Source organism: Schistocerca serialis, chromosome 1, assembly GCF_023864345.2.
Source record: "Schistocerca serialis cubense isolate TAMUIC-IGC-003099 chromosome 1, iqSchSeri2.2, whole genome shotgun sequence".
NCBI classification, from domain to species: domain Eukaryota; kingdom Metazoa; phylum Arthropoda; class Insecta; order Orthoptera; family Acrididae; genus Schistocerca; species Schistocerca serialis.
In genome coordinates, this window is record NC_064638.1 from 879,792,610 (window position 1) to 879,813,747 (window position 21,138).

General features: G+C 35.2%; 1 protein-coding gene across 1 annotated transcript in view; it reads right to left on the bottom strand.

Moving 5' to 3' along the window:
- Window positions 1-19,663: 19,663 nt before the first annotated feature.
- Window positions 19,664-21,138, bottom strand: part of LOC126443737 (uncharacterized) — a 448,679-nt gene continuing 447,204 nt past the window's right edge. The window contains exon 14 of the mRNA XM_050090959.1: window positions 19,664-20,659. Coding sequence (XP_049946916.1) covers window positions 20,656-20,659 — 4 coding nt within the window. The 3' untranslated portion in view covers window positions 19,664-20,655. The remainder of the gene's footprint in view (window positions 20,660-21,138) is intronic.

The following is a 21,138-nucleotide window of genomic DNA, read 5'->3' on the forward strand; positions in this document are numbered from 1 at the left end:
CCGACAATGGTAAAATTCTGCACGCTTCTCAGTGACATGCGTTCTGTCACAGTAATAGGTTGAGAGAAGTTTGCACATTTCATCAAATGATAAGCTGGCCAGTTTTTGCAAAGGTGCAGACTGGCACAACTGATAAACATGCAGCAAAAGCTTATGGGGGAGTAACTTGCTGCGAACATACAGATGCCATTTGATTGAGAGCAGTGGTGAGAGCCTGCTGTTGTTCCGTGAAAGCTTGCTGCTCGTTGGAGTGTTTCTCCCATCGAGATGTTTGTTAGGCGGCTTAGCACTGACGGTAAAACGCAGACAAGACGACCTCACTCATCGCCGAATTCACTATAGAAAGAACAAATACGATTTATAGGACATAGTCCTTATAGAGCAACACATAAGATACAAATAAGTACGCGTTATGTGCAATAATGAACACATTGACTGGACAATAATAATACAGGTTACAGAATAGGTTGACCACTTGTTTGCAATCGCTTAAATAATACTGTTTCTTTGGTGGCTCACCAGAGCACGCCAGGTGGCTAACCCCTGTGGTCTCTACAAATGGGCCTGTCAACTGTATGGACGCGCCACACGATTTCTGAAATCGCGCGTCATAAGTGAAGGTGCATCATGACTGAAACTTCAGAAGTGAGAATATTGTGCGCTTGGTGGCCCACAGATTCTAACTATTTGTTAACCCTCCTCTTTGTACGTTGGAAAAGCTACATGAACTTGGCACTCAGACCCCTGGCTATTTTACTACAGCACTGTATTTATTGTTGGGTTTTGTCATAGTTTCTTAGTTGTAAAACCACAGTATATTTATTATTACTGGATCATATACATCAAACGAAAATTTGTTTAATGTTCTATGGAAGAAAATTCAACATCATATATTTTGCAAGATTTTGTTTTCTGCTTTTTGACATTGAAACTTCATTTTTTACGATTTACATGCTATTTTTATTCATACATATTAAATATTTTCAGGACATATGGTTTTATTTGATGTTTTTGAAGACAACTGAATTTTTTTTTTTTTATTTCACAGTTTTTGCTGTATCTGTAATGATCATCACAAAAATGAAGAAAGAAAAACTTCAATACAATACCTGTACCAGTTTTACTATGCTTAGAAATGATTATGTCAACCCCACACACTTACTCATTTCTATTACAGTCTAAGCACATTATAATCTGGATTGAACAAGAACTAAAAACAAATTTTCCACAGTTGGACCCAAAGTACACAATTGTCTTTTGCTTGTGGGTTGGTGATTCACAGGTGCATTGCGTCCTTTAAGCTCATAGTCATATCCAAAGGCAAGAAGAAAACTTTTTGCTCCTTTCTAAAAGCATCTCCTGTCGAGTCAGATGTACAAGCTTTCATCCTACTAAGAAAACCTGCTCCTCTTTTGATCTGACGTCGGGTTTCTGGGTGATGATACAACCACACAATCATTGCAGTGATATCAGCAATGTCAGTCACATTGTAGAATAATACTACTAGCCAGTGTTTGGTGTTGTGTTTCACTCTATCGGTTTCCCACAAATTGATCCATGGCTTCAACACTGTCCTTTTGTTTACTGTAATGGTCTATTATTTCTGGCTTGTTTGCATCTCCAACTACAGCTCTTGTTGAATGAAGGGAGCAGGGAAGTATAACAGCTAATGATTTCTTTTGCCCTTATCAGAAAATCCAAAAACAGACATGTCACCTCCTTAGGAATTGCAATCTTGTTTTTCCTTAGATTTCCAACATAGGTGGCTTTCAGTGAGAGCAATACACTCACTAATCGTATGCTACTGAAGAAATTGTCAGCTACAATATTGTGATCCTTACTGAATCATTTTTTCCTTAGATTTCCAACATAGGTGGCTTTCAGTGACAGCAATACACTCACTAATCATAGCTACTGAAGAAATTGTCAGCTACAATATTGTGATCCTTACTGAACCATTTTGTAGCTACATCTTTCATGACTCTAGAATACTCATTTACTTCTGTCTGTAGGCCTGGTTCTTTTCCCAACTACAACTTGTCTATTCAGTGAAAATGCATTTTTAGAATCAAAAGTTCACCATATTTTTATACCAGATTTAGCAGCCTTGCTTTTCGTGTATTGTTGAAATTTTTTCTAAATGCAACAATTATGTGAAAGCCTGGACTGTTTATGGGAGAAAGAAAGCCATGAAATGAACATTTTCCACCTGTCTGTAAATGCAGCTATTCATGACTCCCACAATTTGCCCTTATTTCCTTATTGTTAAATCTGAATGAACATATGATACCTTGAAATCTATTTAGTCATGGTGTTGCTCTGAAAACAGGCCTACCTTATTTCTTGTTCTGCTGGTCATTGAATCCTCCCACCTTGATCTCCAAGTTTCAGAAGATATAAGCAAAACAATGTAGGTCTCTAATTCTTCCCCATCTAGTTCTCTCCATACATTAGATGTACTATTAGGATAATCTTCATTCCACTTGTTGTACACTATCCTAGGCTCACTGTTAGTTTCCCTCACCAAGAAATATATTACTTCTTGGGTAATTTGGAGCTTTAGGGCTTCTTTCATTGAATTATGGGTTGCTGCTTTAGGACCAGGTTTATCCCAAATTATATAATGTGGTAGAGTCTGGCACTTAGCTGTATGCTCTTTGTACCAAATGATTCCATTTTTCTATGAAATAAACTTGCACATTGTTGTCATTACTTGCTATTACATCATCATCACCAGGAATGACGTCGTCTTGTATTATTTTCCTATGCAGTCAGGTCAAAAATACTTTTGTTATCGACATCAGTCTTATCCCACATTTGAAAAGAATCTTAGTGGTCTTTTCATTCCAAGCAGGTTTTCCGTCAACCCTAAAAAAAAAAAAAAATAAAAAAAAAATAAAAAAAATAAAAAAAAAAAACCTATACTTAGGTTATAATGGATTGACAATTCTTTCTTTTAATGAATTACATCACATGTATATTAAATAGTTATTACTGAAAATATAATATAACTGGATAGACAAAAAAATTTACTTACCAAGCGACAGCAGCAGAACACACATGTAAAGGTATTTCAATTTGCAAGCTATTGGAGCCAAAGGCTCCTTCATGAGGCAGAAGGGTTGAAGGGCCAGGAAAAGTGTGAAAGAAATGGACTGTTGAGGTGTAGGAAATGGGGAGAGTTCAGGAAAGTTGCTCAGAAAGCCAGGCCAGGGAAGACTTACCAAATGGGATGACAAGGATAGGCAGACTGTTGGGAACTGACAGTCTGACAGTCCATCCCCAGTAATCAGTCTTTCATTCTCATCCCATCCAGTAAGTTTCCCCTGACCCAGAGTTCTGGGTGACTCTTCTGAATCCTCCCCATATCCAAACCTCACCACTCCTTTTTTTCACCCGCTTCCTAGCCCTTCAAACCTTCTGCCAGAAGAAGGAGCCACTGGCTCCAAATGCTTGCAAATTTAAATACCTTTTTATGTAAGTTCATCTGCCACCACTTGGTGATGTGTAGATTCTTTAAATGGCCTACATATATAAATAAATATTTGTATTGATTCTTATTCCCGTTGTCCCCGTGCAGTAAAGATATTGTTGGGAGGTATGATTATATCTGAGTAAGCTGACAAAAAATTGAATGTTATATTATCAATTTCTTTATGTACTTCAATTTTTTTTTACTGATTATATGCAGAAGTCGCAAGTTTTCGTTCTTCTACCGACCTACGTCCTAATCTTCACAACCCGATGCGATGAGGACTTGTATTTTGAAATGGACCTTTTTGGAGAAGTCAACATGAAGAGAGAATAGCTGACACAGCCATGACGGCATTGTTGTACATCACTGGGGAGACGAGGCAAGTATCAAGCTGAACACAAAAACTCTAAGGAATTAAATTCAATCATAGTTCCACAACTGCCACAATGTTTCTTAACCTGCATGCATCCCTGCCTGCTGTGCATTTCTGAACTTACAATTTCTGGCATTGCTAAATATGCATTAGCTGTGAACAATTCACTGGTGAGCAAGATGTATGAGACAGGCGAAATACCCTCAGACTTCAAGAAGAATATAATAATTCCAATCCCAAAGAAGGCAGGTGTTGACATATGTGAAAATTACCGAACTATCAGTTTCATAAGTCACAGCAGCAAAATACTAATGCGAATTCTTTACAGATGAATGGAACAACTGGTAGAAGCCGACCTCGGGAAAGATCAGTTTGGATTCCGTAAAAATATTGGAACACATGAGGCAATACTGACCCTACGACTTATCTTAGAAGAAAGATTAAGGAAAGGCAAACCTACGTTCCTAGCATTTGTAGACTCAGAGAAAGCTGTTGACAATGTAGACTGGAACACTCTCTTTCAAATTCTGAAGGTGGCAGGGGTAAAATACAGGGAGTGAAAAGCTATTTACAATATGTACAGAAACCAGATGGCAGTTATAAGAGTTGAGAGGCATGAAAGGGAAGCAGTGGTTGGGAAGGGAGTGAGACAGGGTTGTAGCCTATTCTCGATGTTATTCAATAAGTATATTGAGCAAGCAGTAAAAGATACAAAAGAAAAATTCAGAGTAGGTATTAAAATCCATGGAGAAGAAATAAAAACTTTGAGGTTCGCCGATGACATTGTAATTCTGTCAGAGACAGTAAAGGACTTGGAAGAGCAGTTAAACGGAATGGACAGTGTCTTGAAATGAGGAAATAAGATGAACATCAACAAAAGCAAAACGAGGGTAATGGAATGTAGTCGAATTAAGTCAGGTGATGCTGAGGGAAATAGAGGGTTGGGGTTGGGTTGTTTTGGGGAAGGAGACCATACAGCAAGGTCCTCGGTCTCATCGGATTATGGAAGGACGGGGAAGGATGTTGGCCATGCCCTTTCAAAGGAACCATCCCTGCATTTGCCTGGAGTGATTTAGGGAAAACACGGAAAACCTAAATCAGGATGGCCAGACACAGGATTGAACCGTCGTCCTCCCGAATGCGAGGGAATTAGATTAGGAAATGAGACACTTAAAATAGTAATGGAGTATTGTTATTTGGGGAGCAAAATAACTGACGATGGTCGAAGTAGAGAGGATATAAAGTGTAGACTGGCAATGGCAAGGAAAGCATTTCTGAAGAAGAGAAATTTGTTAACATTAAGTATAGATTTAAGTGTAAGGAAGTCGTTTCTGAAAGTATTTGTATGCTGCGTAGCCATGTATGGAAGTGAAACGTGGACGATAAATAGTTTGGACAAGAAGAGAATAGAAGCTTTCAAAATGTGATCTTCCAGAAGAATGTTGAAGATTAGATGGGTAGATCACATAACAAATGAGGAGGTATTGAATAGAATAGGGGAGAAGAGGAGTTTGTGGCACAACTTGACAAGAAGAAGGGATCGGTTGGTAGGACATGTTCTGAGGCATCAAGGGATCACCAATTTAGTATTGGAGAGCAGCGTGGAGGCTAAAAATCGTAGAGGGATACCAAGAGATGAATACACTAAGCAGATTCAGAAGGATGTAGGTTGCAGTAGCTACTGGGAGGTGAAGAAGCTTGCACAGGATAGAGTAGCATGGAGAGTTGCATCAAACCAGTCTCAGGACTGCAGACCACAACAACAACAACAACCACTATAACTGGCGACCATGACAGGACATTACCATCGGGAGAGAGTTAGCACATTTCTAATAATTTAAAATGGTTATATAATTTTACAAATTTTCTATTGTACGAATTGTTTTCTTGCACTGTTTCATGAGTGGGGTACTATACTATCGCAACAAGGATGGGAATCACACAATGTGCAAAAAATTAAACATAATCAATTGGAGAATTAATTCCAGAAGGAGCGAAAATGCCAACAAAAAGGTAGGAAAAATTCACAATCCATTGTGTACACAACTGCCCTTAGTAGTATCTCTGCCAATAGTGAACGTAGTACCTTTTCTAATCCAATTCCCAAACCAAAGCATACTCGCAAAATATGTAGACATTTGGACAAAAAATTAATTTTAGGGATTGAAATGTGTGCATACAGTTGAGTTACACGGACAATGTATTTTGATATATGTTGGCGAGGTACTACTGAAAAGGTTTCATAGTGATATCCTCACTGTTACAAACAGAATATTTCATTTTCAAAAGTATGCATTTATTTTGTTATTTTATAAAGTTATCAAAAAATGAAGATACAAGTTAGGCTTATTGTTGTCAGTCCACTGACAGATAGCCAGGCACAAGATATCGCTGACATGGACATGGCAACAAATGAAATCAAAAGAAAAATGTCAGTCGGAGTGACGAAGACCAGTTACATTTTTCAGTTACCATGGACACAGATGACAGTAACATTATCATTCGAACTGACATGACAGTGACAGTAGATGGGATAGGGTCATAATTTTCTCCAGCAACTATTCTTTCTCCTGGTGAAAATTTAACACGTGACAGTGCGAACTTAATAAATCATTCTTTGCCTGCCACATTTACACCTAATGCAAACATGATTGGACAGGGTGCATTGTGCACGCCAGAAGCCCTGATCATGATGCAAATGTTACAACAATTATTTAAACAAAGTTTCAACAATTTCAAGAACGAGTTTATGGGACAGCAAAAGACACTCAAACAAAGTATTGATATAAAATTTAATGATTTTTCGAAACAACAGACAGATACACAAAAGGAATTACTTCACCAGCAAAAGCAAAGTCTTGATGCTTTCAAAACCAACACAATGCAACAGTTCAATGACTTGGCAAAACGTTTGCATGCTGATCTTTCAAATGAATTATGGGATAAACTTGTAATTATGGGGAAAGATCTAAAAACATAGTCTCTCAGCGACTTGCCACAAGGTATAAATACTTTAAGCCAAAAGGTGTCATCAGTAGGGGAATCACAAAACAGTTCATGGAAACGGTGAAGGACGTATCTGACACTCAGGCAAAAATACAACAGGAGCAGTCACAATTGTGCCAGAATATAGATACACTCGTAGGTACCGTTGATGGGTTGCAAACAGTGTACAAAGGTCAACCTGAACAGGTGCAAGACCTGTCAATGCAACCAGGTAGCATAAATACAAATACTCAGTTAATAAGAAAGGAGCAAGGAAGGATAGATAAAATCATTACAGAAGTAAAGCATAGTGCCAAGGCTGGTTATGTTACACCAAGGCAGTACACTGGCACAGAAGTTAGTCCAGGAACACAAAGGTTACGTAGATGTGATCAAGGAAGCGATGAAGGTACAGAAGACAGAGCTGAAACAGATCACAGGTTGAAACCAGTGGAGGAAAAATTGCAGACTAACATCGTTAGTAACATTGAAAAGGAAAGTGAACATTTAACCCCGAGCTATCAGGTGTCAACTGACAGGATAGATAATCCGAACATCTGTCCAAAATTGAACCCTGACCTGTCAGGTGAAATCAGTCACAACTATAAGGTGCAGCTGACACTGCCGACTTCTGTCCCTGTCACGCCGAGATATTTGGAATACGATCTGATACATCAAAACAATGTCATGCCAGTAATGGGTAGTTCTGTGAGCCTTTCTGCTTTGCTCATGGATGAAGGTTTATTACGACAGAGGCAGTTTCCAATTTTTTCTTCCGAAGGTAAGCGAACAAACCCAGTCATATTCATAAGAGTAGATCCAATTATTATGTTCTTGCTCACTTTTCATTTTCTACAGGAAATCGCTCGTTTCACTCATCCTTTTCACTAGAAAATGAAAACTTACCTAGAACCTACTATATGGATCTACTATAATCCACTCTTTGGGTCTTTCTCACTTAATTCCATTTAAATTACTTAGAAAAATTAATAAAAATAAATATTTTTTGTATCATGTTCACTAATTCTCAGAATAATAATTTTCATACAAAAGGTGAACATAAGAAAATAACATTTAATATTGTTTTATAAAAGGTGAACATAAGGAAATAAATAAAAAGCATTATGGTGAACATAAGAAATTATTCATTTCTAATTTTTTCTTCTTGAGCAGTCATAAGATTTTTATCATCTGTTGTTAGCATATGTTTTTTGAGATAAGACTTATTTACAGTTTTACCACATAAACATGTAACTTTAATTTTCTGATGTCTCGATACACATTGCTTACAAATCCAACAAAATCTTTCTTTTCAATACTTATCTTCATTAAATTCATTAATATTCTTTTTCTCTAAACAGTCACCACACTACTTTAGCTGTTTGGTATTGTCCATTTAAAGGTTATAAAATTTTACTGGTAAAATAAAAAGTAGTTGAAACTGAGTAGCTGCAAGTAAAGTGAAGTGATTTTCTTACCTATATGAAAAAGTAGTTAGATTTAGAGATGTAAAATTATTAATAAAAGACATAAAATTTAATTGTTTTCAAAAATTAGTTGAAACTTGGGTAGCTGAAAGCATAGTGATCTAATTTTTTTACTTATATGAATAGCTGAAAGTAAAGTGAAGTGATTTTCTTACCTACATGCAAATTCAAAATGCTAACATAATCTACATAAAAAGAGCTATTCAGAAAAATGAGAATTGGATGTCATTTCATAACTGATGTACAAAATTTTTGTTTTTATTTTCTCTGTCTCTCTGAAAATATTTCAAAATGAAATGCCAACAAGCTATAAAGATTTATCTAACTTTTCCTAATTTTTTATTCATTTATATAGTTAAAAATTTTCAGTAAGTATTTTGTACTGTGCATCTTAACTTAAATTTTTCTTACCATACATCGTTACATACTTAAAAGTATTTGTAGGAATTTTTTCATTAAAAGTTGCAGAAAGTTTCATAGTCATTTTCAGTGAACTTACAATATTATTTCTACGAGTCATGTTAATCACATAGATAGGATAGTTCTCTATGAAATTATATGGAGTTGTATTACTGTCTGATTTAATTAGTGTAACTCGTTTAAGATCAAGAAATGCATTGTATGCTTTGAGAAAATTATTTGGAGATTAGTATTCCACATTTCCTGTGGGGAAATTTCGTTTCTTCCATTTTTCAAGTATATATTCTGTAGAGTAACGTGGTTGAATAAGAAAGAGTCAAGTAACTGATTATTTTTACGATTTGTCTGAAATTCAACAAATACGAAATATGGCATATCAGATTTCATTGAGTTACAGTAATCAGTGATATCTAGTTTAAACTTTCCTTGCCACTGAATCCTCATAGAAAGATATTGAAATTTTTGGATTTTTCAGAATATTTTCTCATTGTTCTAACTCGTAATTTGGCTCATATTTAACGATTGGTACACAAATTTCCACCGATTCTATTACAATTTTTCTTTCTTAGTAAGTGTATCTTTAATAATTTCAATTCCAGCATCATTATAATCAGCCCCTCTAAGAAGTGCATCTCCAGAACTAGAAGATTTAATTAAAATTACTATTCAACCTCCTTCCCACATAATTTATTTAAAACCTTTAAATATCAACCAAGCATTGATAAGTGATAAAGTACTTTATTTTTCTTATTCTTTATTTTTCCATTATTAAGAATATGTCCTTCCAAGCTTATTTTATCAGTAACAGATAAATTCAAATGTAACACAACTTTTGATGAAATAAAGGGATGTTCGATTCTACATAAAATTTTATTTCCTTTCTTTATGGTCAGAAAATCAAACAGTTTTACCACATAACTACTGATTCATTTTTTACTGGATTTCCCATTATATGTCAGATAATTTGATTCTGATCCATCTGGATTAGCTATAACAATTCTAAAGTTTATGTATAACTGTGTATGATTCAGATGATGCCATCCATCTCCGATATTTATTTCAGTCTCTCTATCCTTGTTGGCTGCATTTAAATTATTATTTTTTTCTCATACACAGGGAATAAGTAAAACTGATAACTCTAGATTTTGTCCATATTTTATTCAGGTTAAAATTTATTAAGGCAGTTTTAAAACAACTTTTACTGTAGCACTATTAAAATCAGTCAGATTATCATTTTCATCAATTATAGTAAATCTTGAATAGGATCAAAAATAGGAATATCTATGGGATAAGCAGGCTCATAAATAACTGCTCATCCAAATTCAGCATTTGGTTTAAATGAAGCAATAATAATAGTTTCTCCATGAAAATGATTAGTATGTTTAACCAACATTCCATCAACCAAATTAAAATTTATAGTAATTAATTGAAATGGAATAATTTTTGGAACATCTTTAGCAACAGTTTTTTCATTAGGTTCTATAATTTGATCATTAAATCTTAATATACTACCAATACTATCTTTTATATCCACGTATAATTTTACATTAATTTCAATAACAACTCTGTTTAATATTTCATCTGCTTTAATTTGAGTACCTGACTTTTTCGATTGAGCAAATTTTTCTAAACTTTTTAAATTGTATTGACCAACAAGAATTTCTATTGTTTCTCCACTGATATAATGTTTATTATTTTTCGGTTTGGTATTTGCAGCTAAAAACATGAATAAAAACTAACCAGTGAAACATTTTTATAAGTTTCTCTTACGGTGATAGTTAATCTGCTTTTAAGAATAAATGAATTATGATTTAACTGAAAATATCTACGATGTTCAATTTACTGTTAAAAATATATTAAAATAATGACACATTTGGAACCAAAAATAAGACTTCCAGAAAAGAATAAAAAAATGACATGGTAAAATTTAACCAAATTCTATTTGATGTGCAATTATAGGTCCAAGTGGTTGTGGAAAAACAACAATTATATTCCAACTCCAGGATGGGTGAATTGGAATAAAATTAATCATTTGTATGTTTATTCAAGAAATGTACGTCAACCAAAATATCAAGGATTTGTAAAAAGATGTGAAAAATTTGAAGATAAGTGAAATGAAAAAATTACTCTCTTTATTGAAAATAATGAAGAAATTATTCCATTAGATCAATAAAAAGAATTCTGTTGTTGTATTTGATTACTCCATTCTTGAAAATCAGGATATACCGAATTTTATATTAGAGAAAGGCATAAAGGAATTGCCTATTTTTATTTTGCTCAAACTTACTCAAAAATAGCAAAACAATTAGTTAGAGATAATCTTAATTTTTTTAAATATTTTTAGACAAGATGACACAAATTTAAATCATGAATTTTTTGGTGGAGAATTAAAGTTTGATAATTTTAAAAAAATTGTAGTAAATGCTGGAATGATCAATTTGGAATTTTTTATAATAGACATGACTAGAAAACCAATTGGTGGGAAGTTCAGAAATAAAATACAGAATTTCTTGAGAACATAAACGTTAAACATAATCATTACATGTAAACATAAACGTTAGATGTCAGACATTAAAAATGTTGAAGTCATGTTTTTCATCTCTAATAAATGTTCCCAAAATACGATGCAAAAGTTGTCCAAATAGCTAAATAAAATAGATAGAAAGCTGAAGAATTTAATCAACAATTCAAGCTTTGGAAGAAACAACCATGAACAGAATAAAAAAATGTAAAAAAAGAAAATCAACCAGTTGTTGATGCAAATGAACAACCTAAGCAAGGAATCAAAGTACTAGGTGATAATGTTTTGAAATCGACTGAAGAAAATAGAGGTTGAGGAAAACATGGTTCCTTATCATCAACATCCTCATCTAGAAGAATTTGGAGACTTATCACGAATTAGAAAACTAGGAGTTTGGTCTGTTGATATTCGTGGTAAGTATGACTATACATTAAATGAATCAGAAATTCAAGCTGCATTTTAAAAATTTGAAGAAGAGAAAAAAGGTGCTGTTAAAAAAATAAAAGAGACACAGCCTAAGACAGTTTTGGCAGTCATCAGGATGGTGTTACAAAAATAAAAGAGAATAGTATTAAAAAAATAAATGTTAGTGAAAGAACATTAAAGTATATTAACATTTTCCCATCCAAACGTCTCGTACAAATTGATTCGCTTGGTGCTGACAGCACTAATGCGGATTACTTGGTTTGTCGCCGGCCGTTCTTGACGTTATCAGGAGATTATAAATTGTTGTTTTACTAATCTCATGGCTAGTTCTTATAAGTTTTCAACCCTGTTCTCCTACTTTCATGAAATTTCGAAGATATATATACTTCAATTAATATAAAATGTTTGTTTCATATATTTGTTTATTTGCGTTTCCTTTGGTACTTGGTATTTCTCTTTCATATGATATGCAGCAAAACATTCTCCAAGATGTAATGCAACTCCACAAGAGTTGCACATTAAGTTTGTTGTTGTTCTTTTTTTGTTTTTGGAACATACATGGCAGTTTCGGAAATAAGTATTAGTTGGTGTTGCTTTATGTTACTGGAAAGACTATCAACCAGATCATGATGAGACATATGCAATTTAGTGGCAACGTCCAAGTTTTGCTCAGAAGCAGGTACATGGTGTTTTAATAGAAAAAGGTGAAATCGGAGACTCTTGTGTTCTGTATGCAATATTGACATGTATGGAATGCAATAAAAATGTGCAATTAAAGAGGAAGATTTTCCATATAAAGGGTACTATCTCAAATATTGGTCTACACAGTTGACTCCTTTCATGTATTTGTTGTAGTCTACTACACTTACAGGTTTTTTTTAATTGTTTAATTGGTTTTTCTACATTTTCTTTGAGTGTCAGTCAAAGTGGCACTATGTATTGTAGAGATCATTTGTATTGTTTTAGTTTTCGACGCTCGCCAGACCTGTGCAAGTACTTCACTTTTCCATTGATGAGAAGCTTCAAACACATCAGAATGAGTATGCCATATTTCGTAATTTTCAATGAATTGTAAACTTTAAAATTTAACTGTCCACACTATGATATCATTCCTTCATCAATTGAGATGTTTTGACTTGGATTAAAACTTTTTGTAAAAATAATCAGGTACGAATTGCACTTTGAAAAGCCAGTCAGTGCTATCCGGTTTATTGTTGTTGTTGGAAAAATGTAAAAATGGTATTTATCTGAATCAGTTGCAGGACATCGTTTTGTGAAACATCGGTGTGTCTATCAACGGATTCGCTGACCAATAATTATTGATACTTGCTTTTTTTACAATTCCCATGAGGATAACAAGCCCAAACCATTTTCTAAGTTTGGATCCCATAATGTAGACAAATTTGGCATTTTTTATCCAGCTTCCTTCTACTGCAATTTTGACTGTAGTACTTGTTGGTTTCGTTGCTAATATATTCAAATAGTTTGTTCCCAATATATAATTCTACAATATCCTCGATGCTGTGAATATCTTTGGGAAATATGTTTGGTCCTCGGTAAATCAAAGTCTGACCACTGTACACTGTCTTCTTCATCTGATTCATCCGAATCAGTTGGCAACCATAAGGTTCACCGAATTCTTCTTGGACGTATTTCTCTATCATCCAACGATTCTGCTTCACTTTAATTTTTGGTTATCCAATGTCTTCTTCCCAACTGGCCAACTTGTCCAGAACACCAGATCAGACGTCCGTGCATTCATCATAAATAATCGTTCGCCTCTTTCGTCTGCCAAGATGAAAGGGCACAAGTACTTATAAAAACAAAAAACTTGTTGACGTGTGTAATTTATTGTTACCTAAACAAAACACCAACAGAATGCAAAAGATACTAAAGTGCTGTCGCTGGCCACTGAGCGATACTATACATATGACTCCACTGTGGTGTCACCAGCCTTTGAGCGATACTATGCACACAACAGCACTGTCATGTCACTGGATGACATAGTGTTAATTATAGTGAAGATCTAACTTTTGGATGAAAACATGTTGATAGATTTAAATTTTTTGGAAGTTTCCCAGTTGATTTTGATGGCAATAAATTAAAATTTGGTAGAAAAGAAAGCAAAGGCACAGATGGTATAATGAATCTTCCTGATGAAGCAACCGTTGGTTGTGAAAGCTTGAATTTTGTGTGTGTGTTTGTGTTTATTTGTGTGTCTATCAACATGCCAACACTTTCGTTTGGTAAGTTATATCATCTTTGTTTTTAGATATAAACAATTTACTATGGAAGATATGGGTGAAAAATTTGATTCTGTTTGTTTATCAAATTATGCAGGTATATTGTTCCATTCAGGAGTATTATATTCTGAAAGTGATCCAAATAAAATAAATTCACGTAAAGATAAAAAATACAATAAACTGTGATTGCAGGCTTTCTCGGCGTGTTTCAGCTATGAAATGTTCACGGGTTATCAGTTGAGTGGCATTGTCTTCTAGTCACAACGTTGCATATCCATCATCTTCAGGTGAAGTGTTGGCATGCTGACCGCTGGACCGCTATCAGATTCCGGTTGCTAACCAATCTCGTGCCAGCGGAATCACACCGGGCCTGAATACTAGTACTGGAACACAATTGACATCCAAGCTGGTCTCACACATGTTCTATCAGAAACAGATCTGGTGATCTCAATGGGCACCAGTATGCCTCATCACAACACAAGACACATTTATACAGGCATTTTCCATGTGTAGGCATGGATTGTCTTGTTGCTAAATGGTACCACAATACGATGCTACTATGGCTGCATTAGTTTAGGACACTGTTTTTATAAAACACAGATCTGAAGATGGTCATGATAGACCAAAACTGGTAATCTGTGAACAAAAAGTTTGTGACCATAGACGTAAATTAAAGCAAATTTATTTTATTGTATACCACAGTACTGTTGCACGAGAGGTAACACATGAGGATGCAAGATGCTTGTGATATACTGTAGTGCCAGCAGAGTTCTTTCAGCCACTACCAGCCATGACCTGTAGTCATACCTGATGACTATCCACAGCACGACACCAGAAGTAATACAACTGTGCCTCTCCAAAACAACGTAAGTATGAGATCTCTATATCTGTATATTCCACAAGAAATCATACGATGCATGGCGGAGGGTACCACAAATCACTACTAGTCATTTCCTTCCCTGTTCCACTTGTAAATAGAGTGAGGGAAAAACAGCTGTCTGTAAGCCTCCATATGAGCCCTATTTCTCTCATCTTATCTTCATGGTCCTTATACAAAATGCATGATGGCACCAGTAAAATCGATCTACAGTCAGCCACAAATGCCGGCTCTCTAATTACGTTCTTGTTTATGTGATTAACATTTTAAAACAGTTAATATTGAAATTACTGTATGTAAATTTTACAAAATGCTCTATAACAATTTATATTAAGTAATAAATTGACATCAAACATCATGATTATTTCAAATATATCATTTAAGGATTGATTTCTTATTAAGATTAAAAATGGCAAACTTACAAAAAAATTTGTCCTATTCACTACCCATGAACCAGGATACACAGGTTTGGCATTGGTCACTTCACTGTAGTGTTTCTTGGCTTATAAGGTGTTACCAAGTGTTTAATATGTTAACATTAAGACATCACCTTCACTATGGAACATTCGGAAAAGAGGAATATTAACTTTTTGTATCTGTAGATCAAAAGAGAAGGGTGAAATTACAATGAAATCCAGACCTTTAACTGCATACAGGCATCAATAAATATCAACGGGGCAGCTGAAAACGTGTGCCCCAATCAGGACTTGAACCCAGGATCTCCTGCTTACATGGCAGATGCCCTATCCGTCTGAGCCACCGAGGACACAGAGGATAGTGCCACTGCAGGGACTTATCTCTGGCATGCTCCCTGTGAGACCCACATTCCCAGCCTATTGTCCACACACTACATTTGTAGTGCCCCTGCCCAATATACTCATTACTCATGGCAGTCAATCTACCAATTCCCGTAAGAGTTCGGGCAATGTCAGTGCATCCAGACTGAAGAAAATCATTGGCCGGTTAGCCTTATCTATATGAAGATGGTATCTGTTCTTTCGGACATCTGAAAGAACAATACCACCTTCATCAAAAGATAAGGGAGAGCTCTCTTATTCAGTATTATCCCTTAAACCCACAACATCTTCTGTTCGCGTAATTCACAAAAATTCTTGTTATTGAAGGTCCCATAAAGAAGCTTATTTTCACCCAGCAATTGACAATATAATCAGATATTCCTCATGTGAGGCAAATATTAATACTGAATCACACATACTGAAAAAGGTAGTATCTGACAATGGCTTCGACAAAACACTAATTATGAGGTTTTACACCATGAAACAGTAGGAACAAACTAGGAATTGAGATCAGGTCACATCAGGAATGAGTGAACAGAAGAAAAAAGATAAGTTATAGTTTTACCACACTGGAATCACATTTCTGATGAGTCATTTGTTTCAGAAATCTGGGTTTCAGGGCAGAGAACACTATAGGACCTCGCATTATATATAACGTAGATAACAGTCAGTTACATAACACATCCAGAGTATACTAAATAATATATAGTGACTAATTAGTTTTGTGTTGGGAAAAGCAAGTGAAACATCAAAAACAAGGTTTAGAGAATATATTAACGTTAATGAATTTAATCTCCCAGTATTTGATGCTCATTTAAGAGAGTGCGAGCATTCTATCAATGACATCACTAAAAAATCACCATTCTTCACATGGCAGAAAAGGTCGATTACTGAATATCCTAGAAGAAATAGAGATAAGCACTCACATAACCAAACACCCAGATAATGTCCTTAATGAACAACAGAGTTATGAAATAAGATGTATGTACAGAACTTTAACAGCATTTTAACAATAAAGGTTCAAAATAGAATTTTCTCCAATTTCCTTTCTGTAAAATTGAACAAATTTGACATTTGTTGATTTATCCTTAGATCCAGGTCTGACTTGACAACTTTGTAACATGGTGGACACAGATTTTGCTGCATACGTCCATCTTGCTCAATGTGTTGTTTGAGACAGTTAACATGAGTTTCATCTCTTTATTCTTGTCTTACATGCTGTATATATTCTACCCATAGATACCACTTGTCCAAGTGCAGTCCTCATTACACAGTCTGACAAAGGAAAAAGTGAATCTCCTGGAAGACACGGACACGTACACACTATCGATGGGTGTGTAAATGATTACAATTAAGATTCTGTGTGGCACCATGCAGGACACAGGATTGCTGCATACTCGTGTGACAGCATTATCAGCACCTGATAAGAATTTGAAAGGAGCCTGATTGTGGCTGGTTGGATTGTGCAATATCCAGATTTGTTGGGCATCTGAATGTGACAGTGGTCTGATAGACCACATGAAGATATGAGGGCAGAACACTCATTATCAACATTCTGTTGATTGTGTCTGACTGCAACAAGGGAGGACTGTCATATTGTGGACGAAGCATATCATAAAGTCCTTCAAATCTGTACTCTCCATCCAAGATAAAGCCCTTCACATCCGTGCTTGCCATCCAAGAACAAGTAATTCACTCCCTATTACATTCTGTATCATCCCACACCATTGTTTGACTGTTCCACAGTTTCCCGCGTGGAGGATGCAGAAATAAGAATCATTGGCACAGAGAAGCAACTGAAAGAGCTGAAAACAAGTAAGTCAGCAGGTCTAAATTGAATTCCAGTTCGGTTTTACAGAGAGTACTCTGAGGCATTGGTCCCTTTGTTAGCTTGCATTTATTCCTAATCTCTTATCCAGCGCAAAGTCCCAGGTTACTGGAAAAACTGCAGGTGACTCCTGTATATAAGAAAGGTAAAAGAACACATGCACATAATTAGACCAATATCCTTCAATGTCCTTAACTCCGGTTTGCTGCAGAATTCGTTAACACATTCCGAGTTCAAGGAAAAGCTTCTGTCCACAAATCAGTATAGATTAAGAAAGCATCATTCATGTGAAACTCAGCTTGCCCTTTTCTCACATGATATCCTACAAACCACAGATGGAGGGCAACAGGCATTTCCAGAAAGTGTTCGACATGATGTCCCATTGCAAGCTAAGACTAAGTAACGGAACTCAGTAGGTAGTCCTCAACAGAGAGTGTTCATTGGAGACCAGGGTATCATCAGGAGTCCCCCTGGAAAGTGTGGTAGCACTGCTCTAACTCTGTGCATACATAAATGAACTGATAGGGAGAATGGCAATTTGTGGCTGTTTGCTGATGATGCTGTGGTGTATGGGAAGATGTTGTTGAGTGACTGCAGGAGGATACAAGATAACTTAAGACTGAATTTCTAGTTGGTGTCATGAATGGCAACGTGTTCTAACTGTAGAAAAATGTAAGTCAATGTGGATGAGTAGGAAAAACAATTCTGTAACAGTTGATCACAGCATTAGTAGTGTGCTGCTTGACACAGTCACAATGATTAAATATTTAGGCACAACACTGAAAAGTGAAATGAAATGGAATGAGAATCTCAGTTTGGTAGTAGTAAACACTAGTGATCAACTTTTTTTTTATTGGGAGAATTTTGGGAAAGTGAGGGTCATCAATAAAGGAGACAGTGTACAGAATGCTAGTGTGATGCCTTCATGAGGCCTGTTCGAATGTTTGGGATCTTAACCAGTCAGATTAAAGGAAGACATTGAAGCAGTTAAGAGGGGTGCTGCTAGAAAGTATTATAGAGATGCTACATCATTTCAAATGGGAAGCCCTTGAGGGAGCCACCATTGCAGAAATTTAGACAACCAGAGTTTCAGGCTCATTTATATAGACATACAGAATATTTAAATAATGTTATGTATACAGAATATTTAAGTGATGTTATGTATACATTCATTTTTTGTCCTCTGTAACATGAGCCACTGGTGGTGGGCGCAAATACTGGTCAGGCAATTAAATATTTTCACATGCAGCTCATGGTTTTCAATAAGATGTCTTCTAACAACCTTAAAATGTTTTACATGTACATATCAATGAGAACTTAAAACTTGAGAAAGCATATTTTGAAACTCCCAAAACTCTTAGTTCAACCACATTCAACAACTTTAAATCACTGCTAATCTTGGAGAGAGACAAATCAGTTAAGTTAACATATTTTATGTATTTTAACTGAATAATGTCACATTGAATAATGTTCCGAGTCAATTCATAACTAAGAAAGAAGATATCCATTGCTCAAAAATTTGCTGTAAAAATAATATGTGATGCTCATCCTCTACCACCTTCGTCTATTCAAGAGGTTAGGCATTTTCACTATTGCCTCATTGTATATTTATTCCCTCATGAAGTTTGTTGCAATGGAACAGTTTAAAAAGAACAATGATGTACACAACTATAATACCAATAAATTATTCACATTAAGGTTGTCTTTAGCACACAAAGTGATGTATAATCTTGCCACTAACGTTTCTGATCACTTACTTCCTTGACAACTTCTATTCTGTAGAAGAATTTTTATTTTTGTAATGGGTAAAAGAGTAAAGAGTAGGAATTACTAATTCATATCTGTATTTTAAAAAAACTACACACACTGGTAAATGGTCAGAATGTAGCCATATTTACACACAAGTGTGTAATGTGAATGTAAAATGACTTGTGTCACATCATTACACTTAATCGTACAAATGATATATGGCACATGAAACTAGATAATTGCATACCTTGAAGGTACAGATCCTCATTAATGAAATAAAGTTCAGGACATGGATACATTCACTGTAGATGGTTTTAATAAAATTGGAACAATGACTGAAATACAATAATGCAACACATTAAGTGTTCTGGTTGTATCTCTATGTAATGTGACAAATATTTCTATGGATTTTGTTTTTGAAAACACTGCCAGTATGCTAACAGGTGTAAGCATATTTTTGTCCACAAGTATCATGAAACATCTATAAAAACTCTCTTTACTTAGAAACATTACAATTACATAGAATGCCTTGAACAGTCTCCTTATGAACTACATCTATTGTTGTATCCAAGGCTAGTCTTCGGCATGTCGAGATCAATAATTTAATGGAACATCATCTTCTTGCCTTTAGTATGAGACTTATACCTATTCAAATTTAATAAATATCAAATTTGCAGCACATACACAATTACCATAAGCAACAATTAAGACAAATACTGTTAATAGTAGCCACTGAACATCACATTTAATCACAGATGATTTACCACACATATTACATACAATCAATTCACAGTTATAAAAAGAGCAAGATTAATATCATGTTTAAATTTTGCTACATAAGTACATCAATTCACTGATTGAGTGACTAGTACTTCTAACTCTGTTGCAATATTTATAAACTGGTATAATACACTATATAAAAAGTATTCGTAAAGAATCTTCTAATTAAAAACATACAGAAAATAGGAATATTATTCTAATACATTTGATAAGAGGTATCAAATTTCAGGTACAAAGAAGGATAGTAAATAAGTTTTTCACGATGGACTAGACCAAAATGTATGCAATACTGCATACAGCTATCACATGATGCTGCATCACTGTTTAAAATAAAATAGAACATAAAAAAGTTTAAATCAATTACTGTGATGAGGACCAATTTTCCCAAAAGTGAATATTTCTAGCTAGCAGGCAAAAATGCTCACTGCAGACTTGTAAAATTTCAAACCTGAATATTATAGGACATCAATACAGGCTATACTAGGATAATCTACATATAAAAGGACAATGACACTGATGAATACAATCTTCAGTCACAGGTGTTATACAAATAACACTGCAATATTACTGAAACTCACTAATTTCCATTTTTCACTTAATGCAAGTTTTATCTTGGAAAACAAATGCTGCAATGTGGTGAAACACCGTCATATGTAAAGCTTGGAACACATTGCTGGCACCAACAGATCTCATGTCATCTGAAACAATAATTTAAAACTAATAACTGCATGACATTAACAACCAATTCTTTATTTTTTTACCTGATAATTGTATCATATTAAAAATTGATTCTGTATTTTTTAGGTAAAATATAGTCTTACTGGGAAATGACAGCAGAAATAGTTCACACTCTAAAGTAAACTGGCAGAAAATCATACAGGGAATGGTTAAAGATGGGGTTGGGGAGGGGGGATGATTGGTAAATCAGCTGTAGCACACTATGGTCAGCAGCATGAAAGACATAATTCTATTTTGTAAAACCTAGATCCTGAGAGTGGTGCGTGCTCCACCGCTGGCGGCTTCCCCGCCTGGCGGCTCCGATCCGCAGCCCAAGGCGTTCCCGCAGTTGGTTTTGGTTACTACAGAATGTGACACAGGTACCGCACCAGTGAAATTGTGCAGCACATGACCATAGTAAGTTTGAGGAGAAGATTGAGGGGGAGACAGAATGGACACC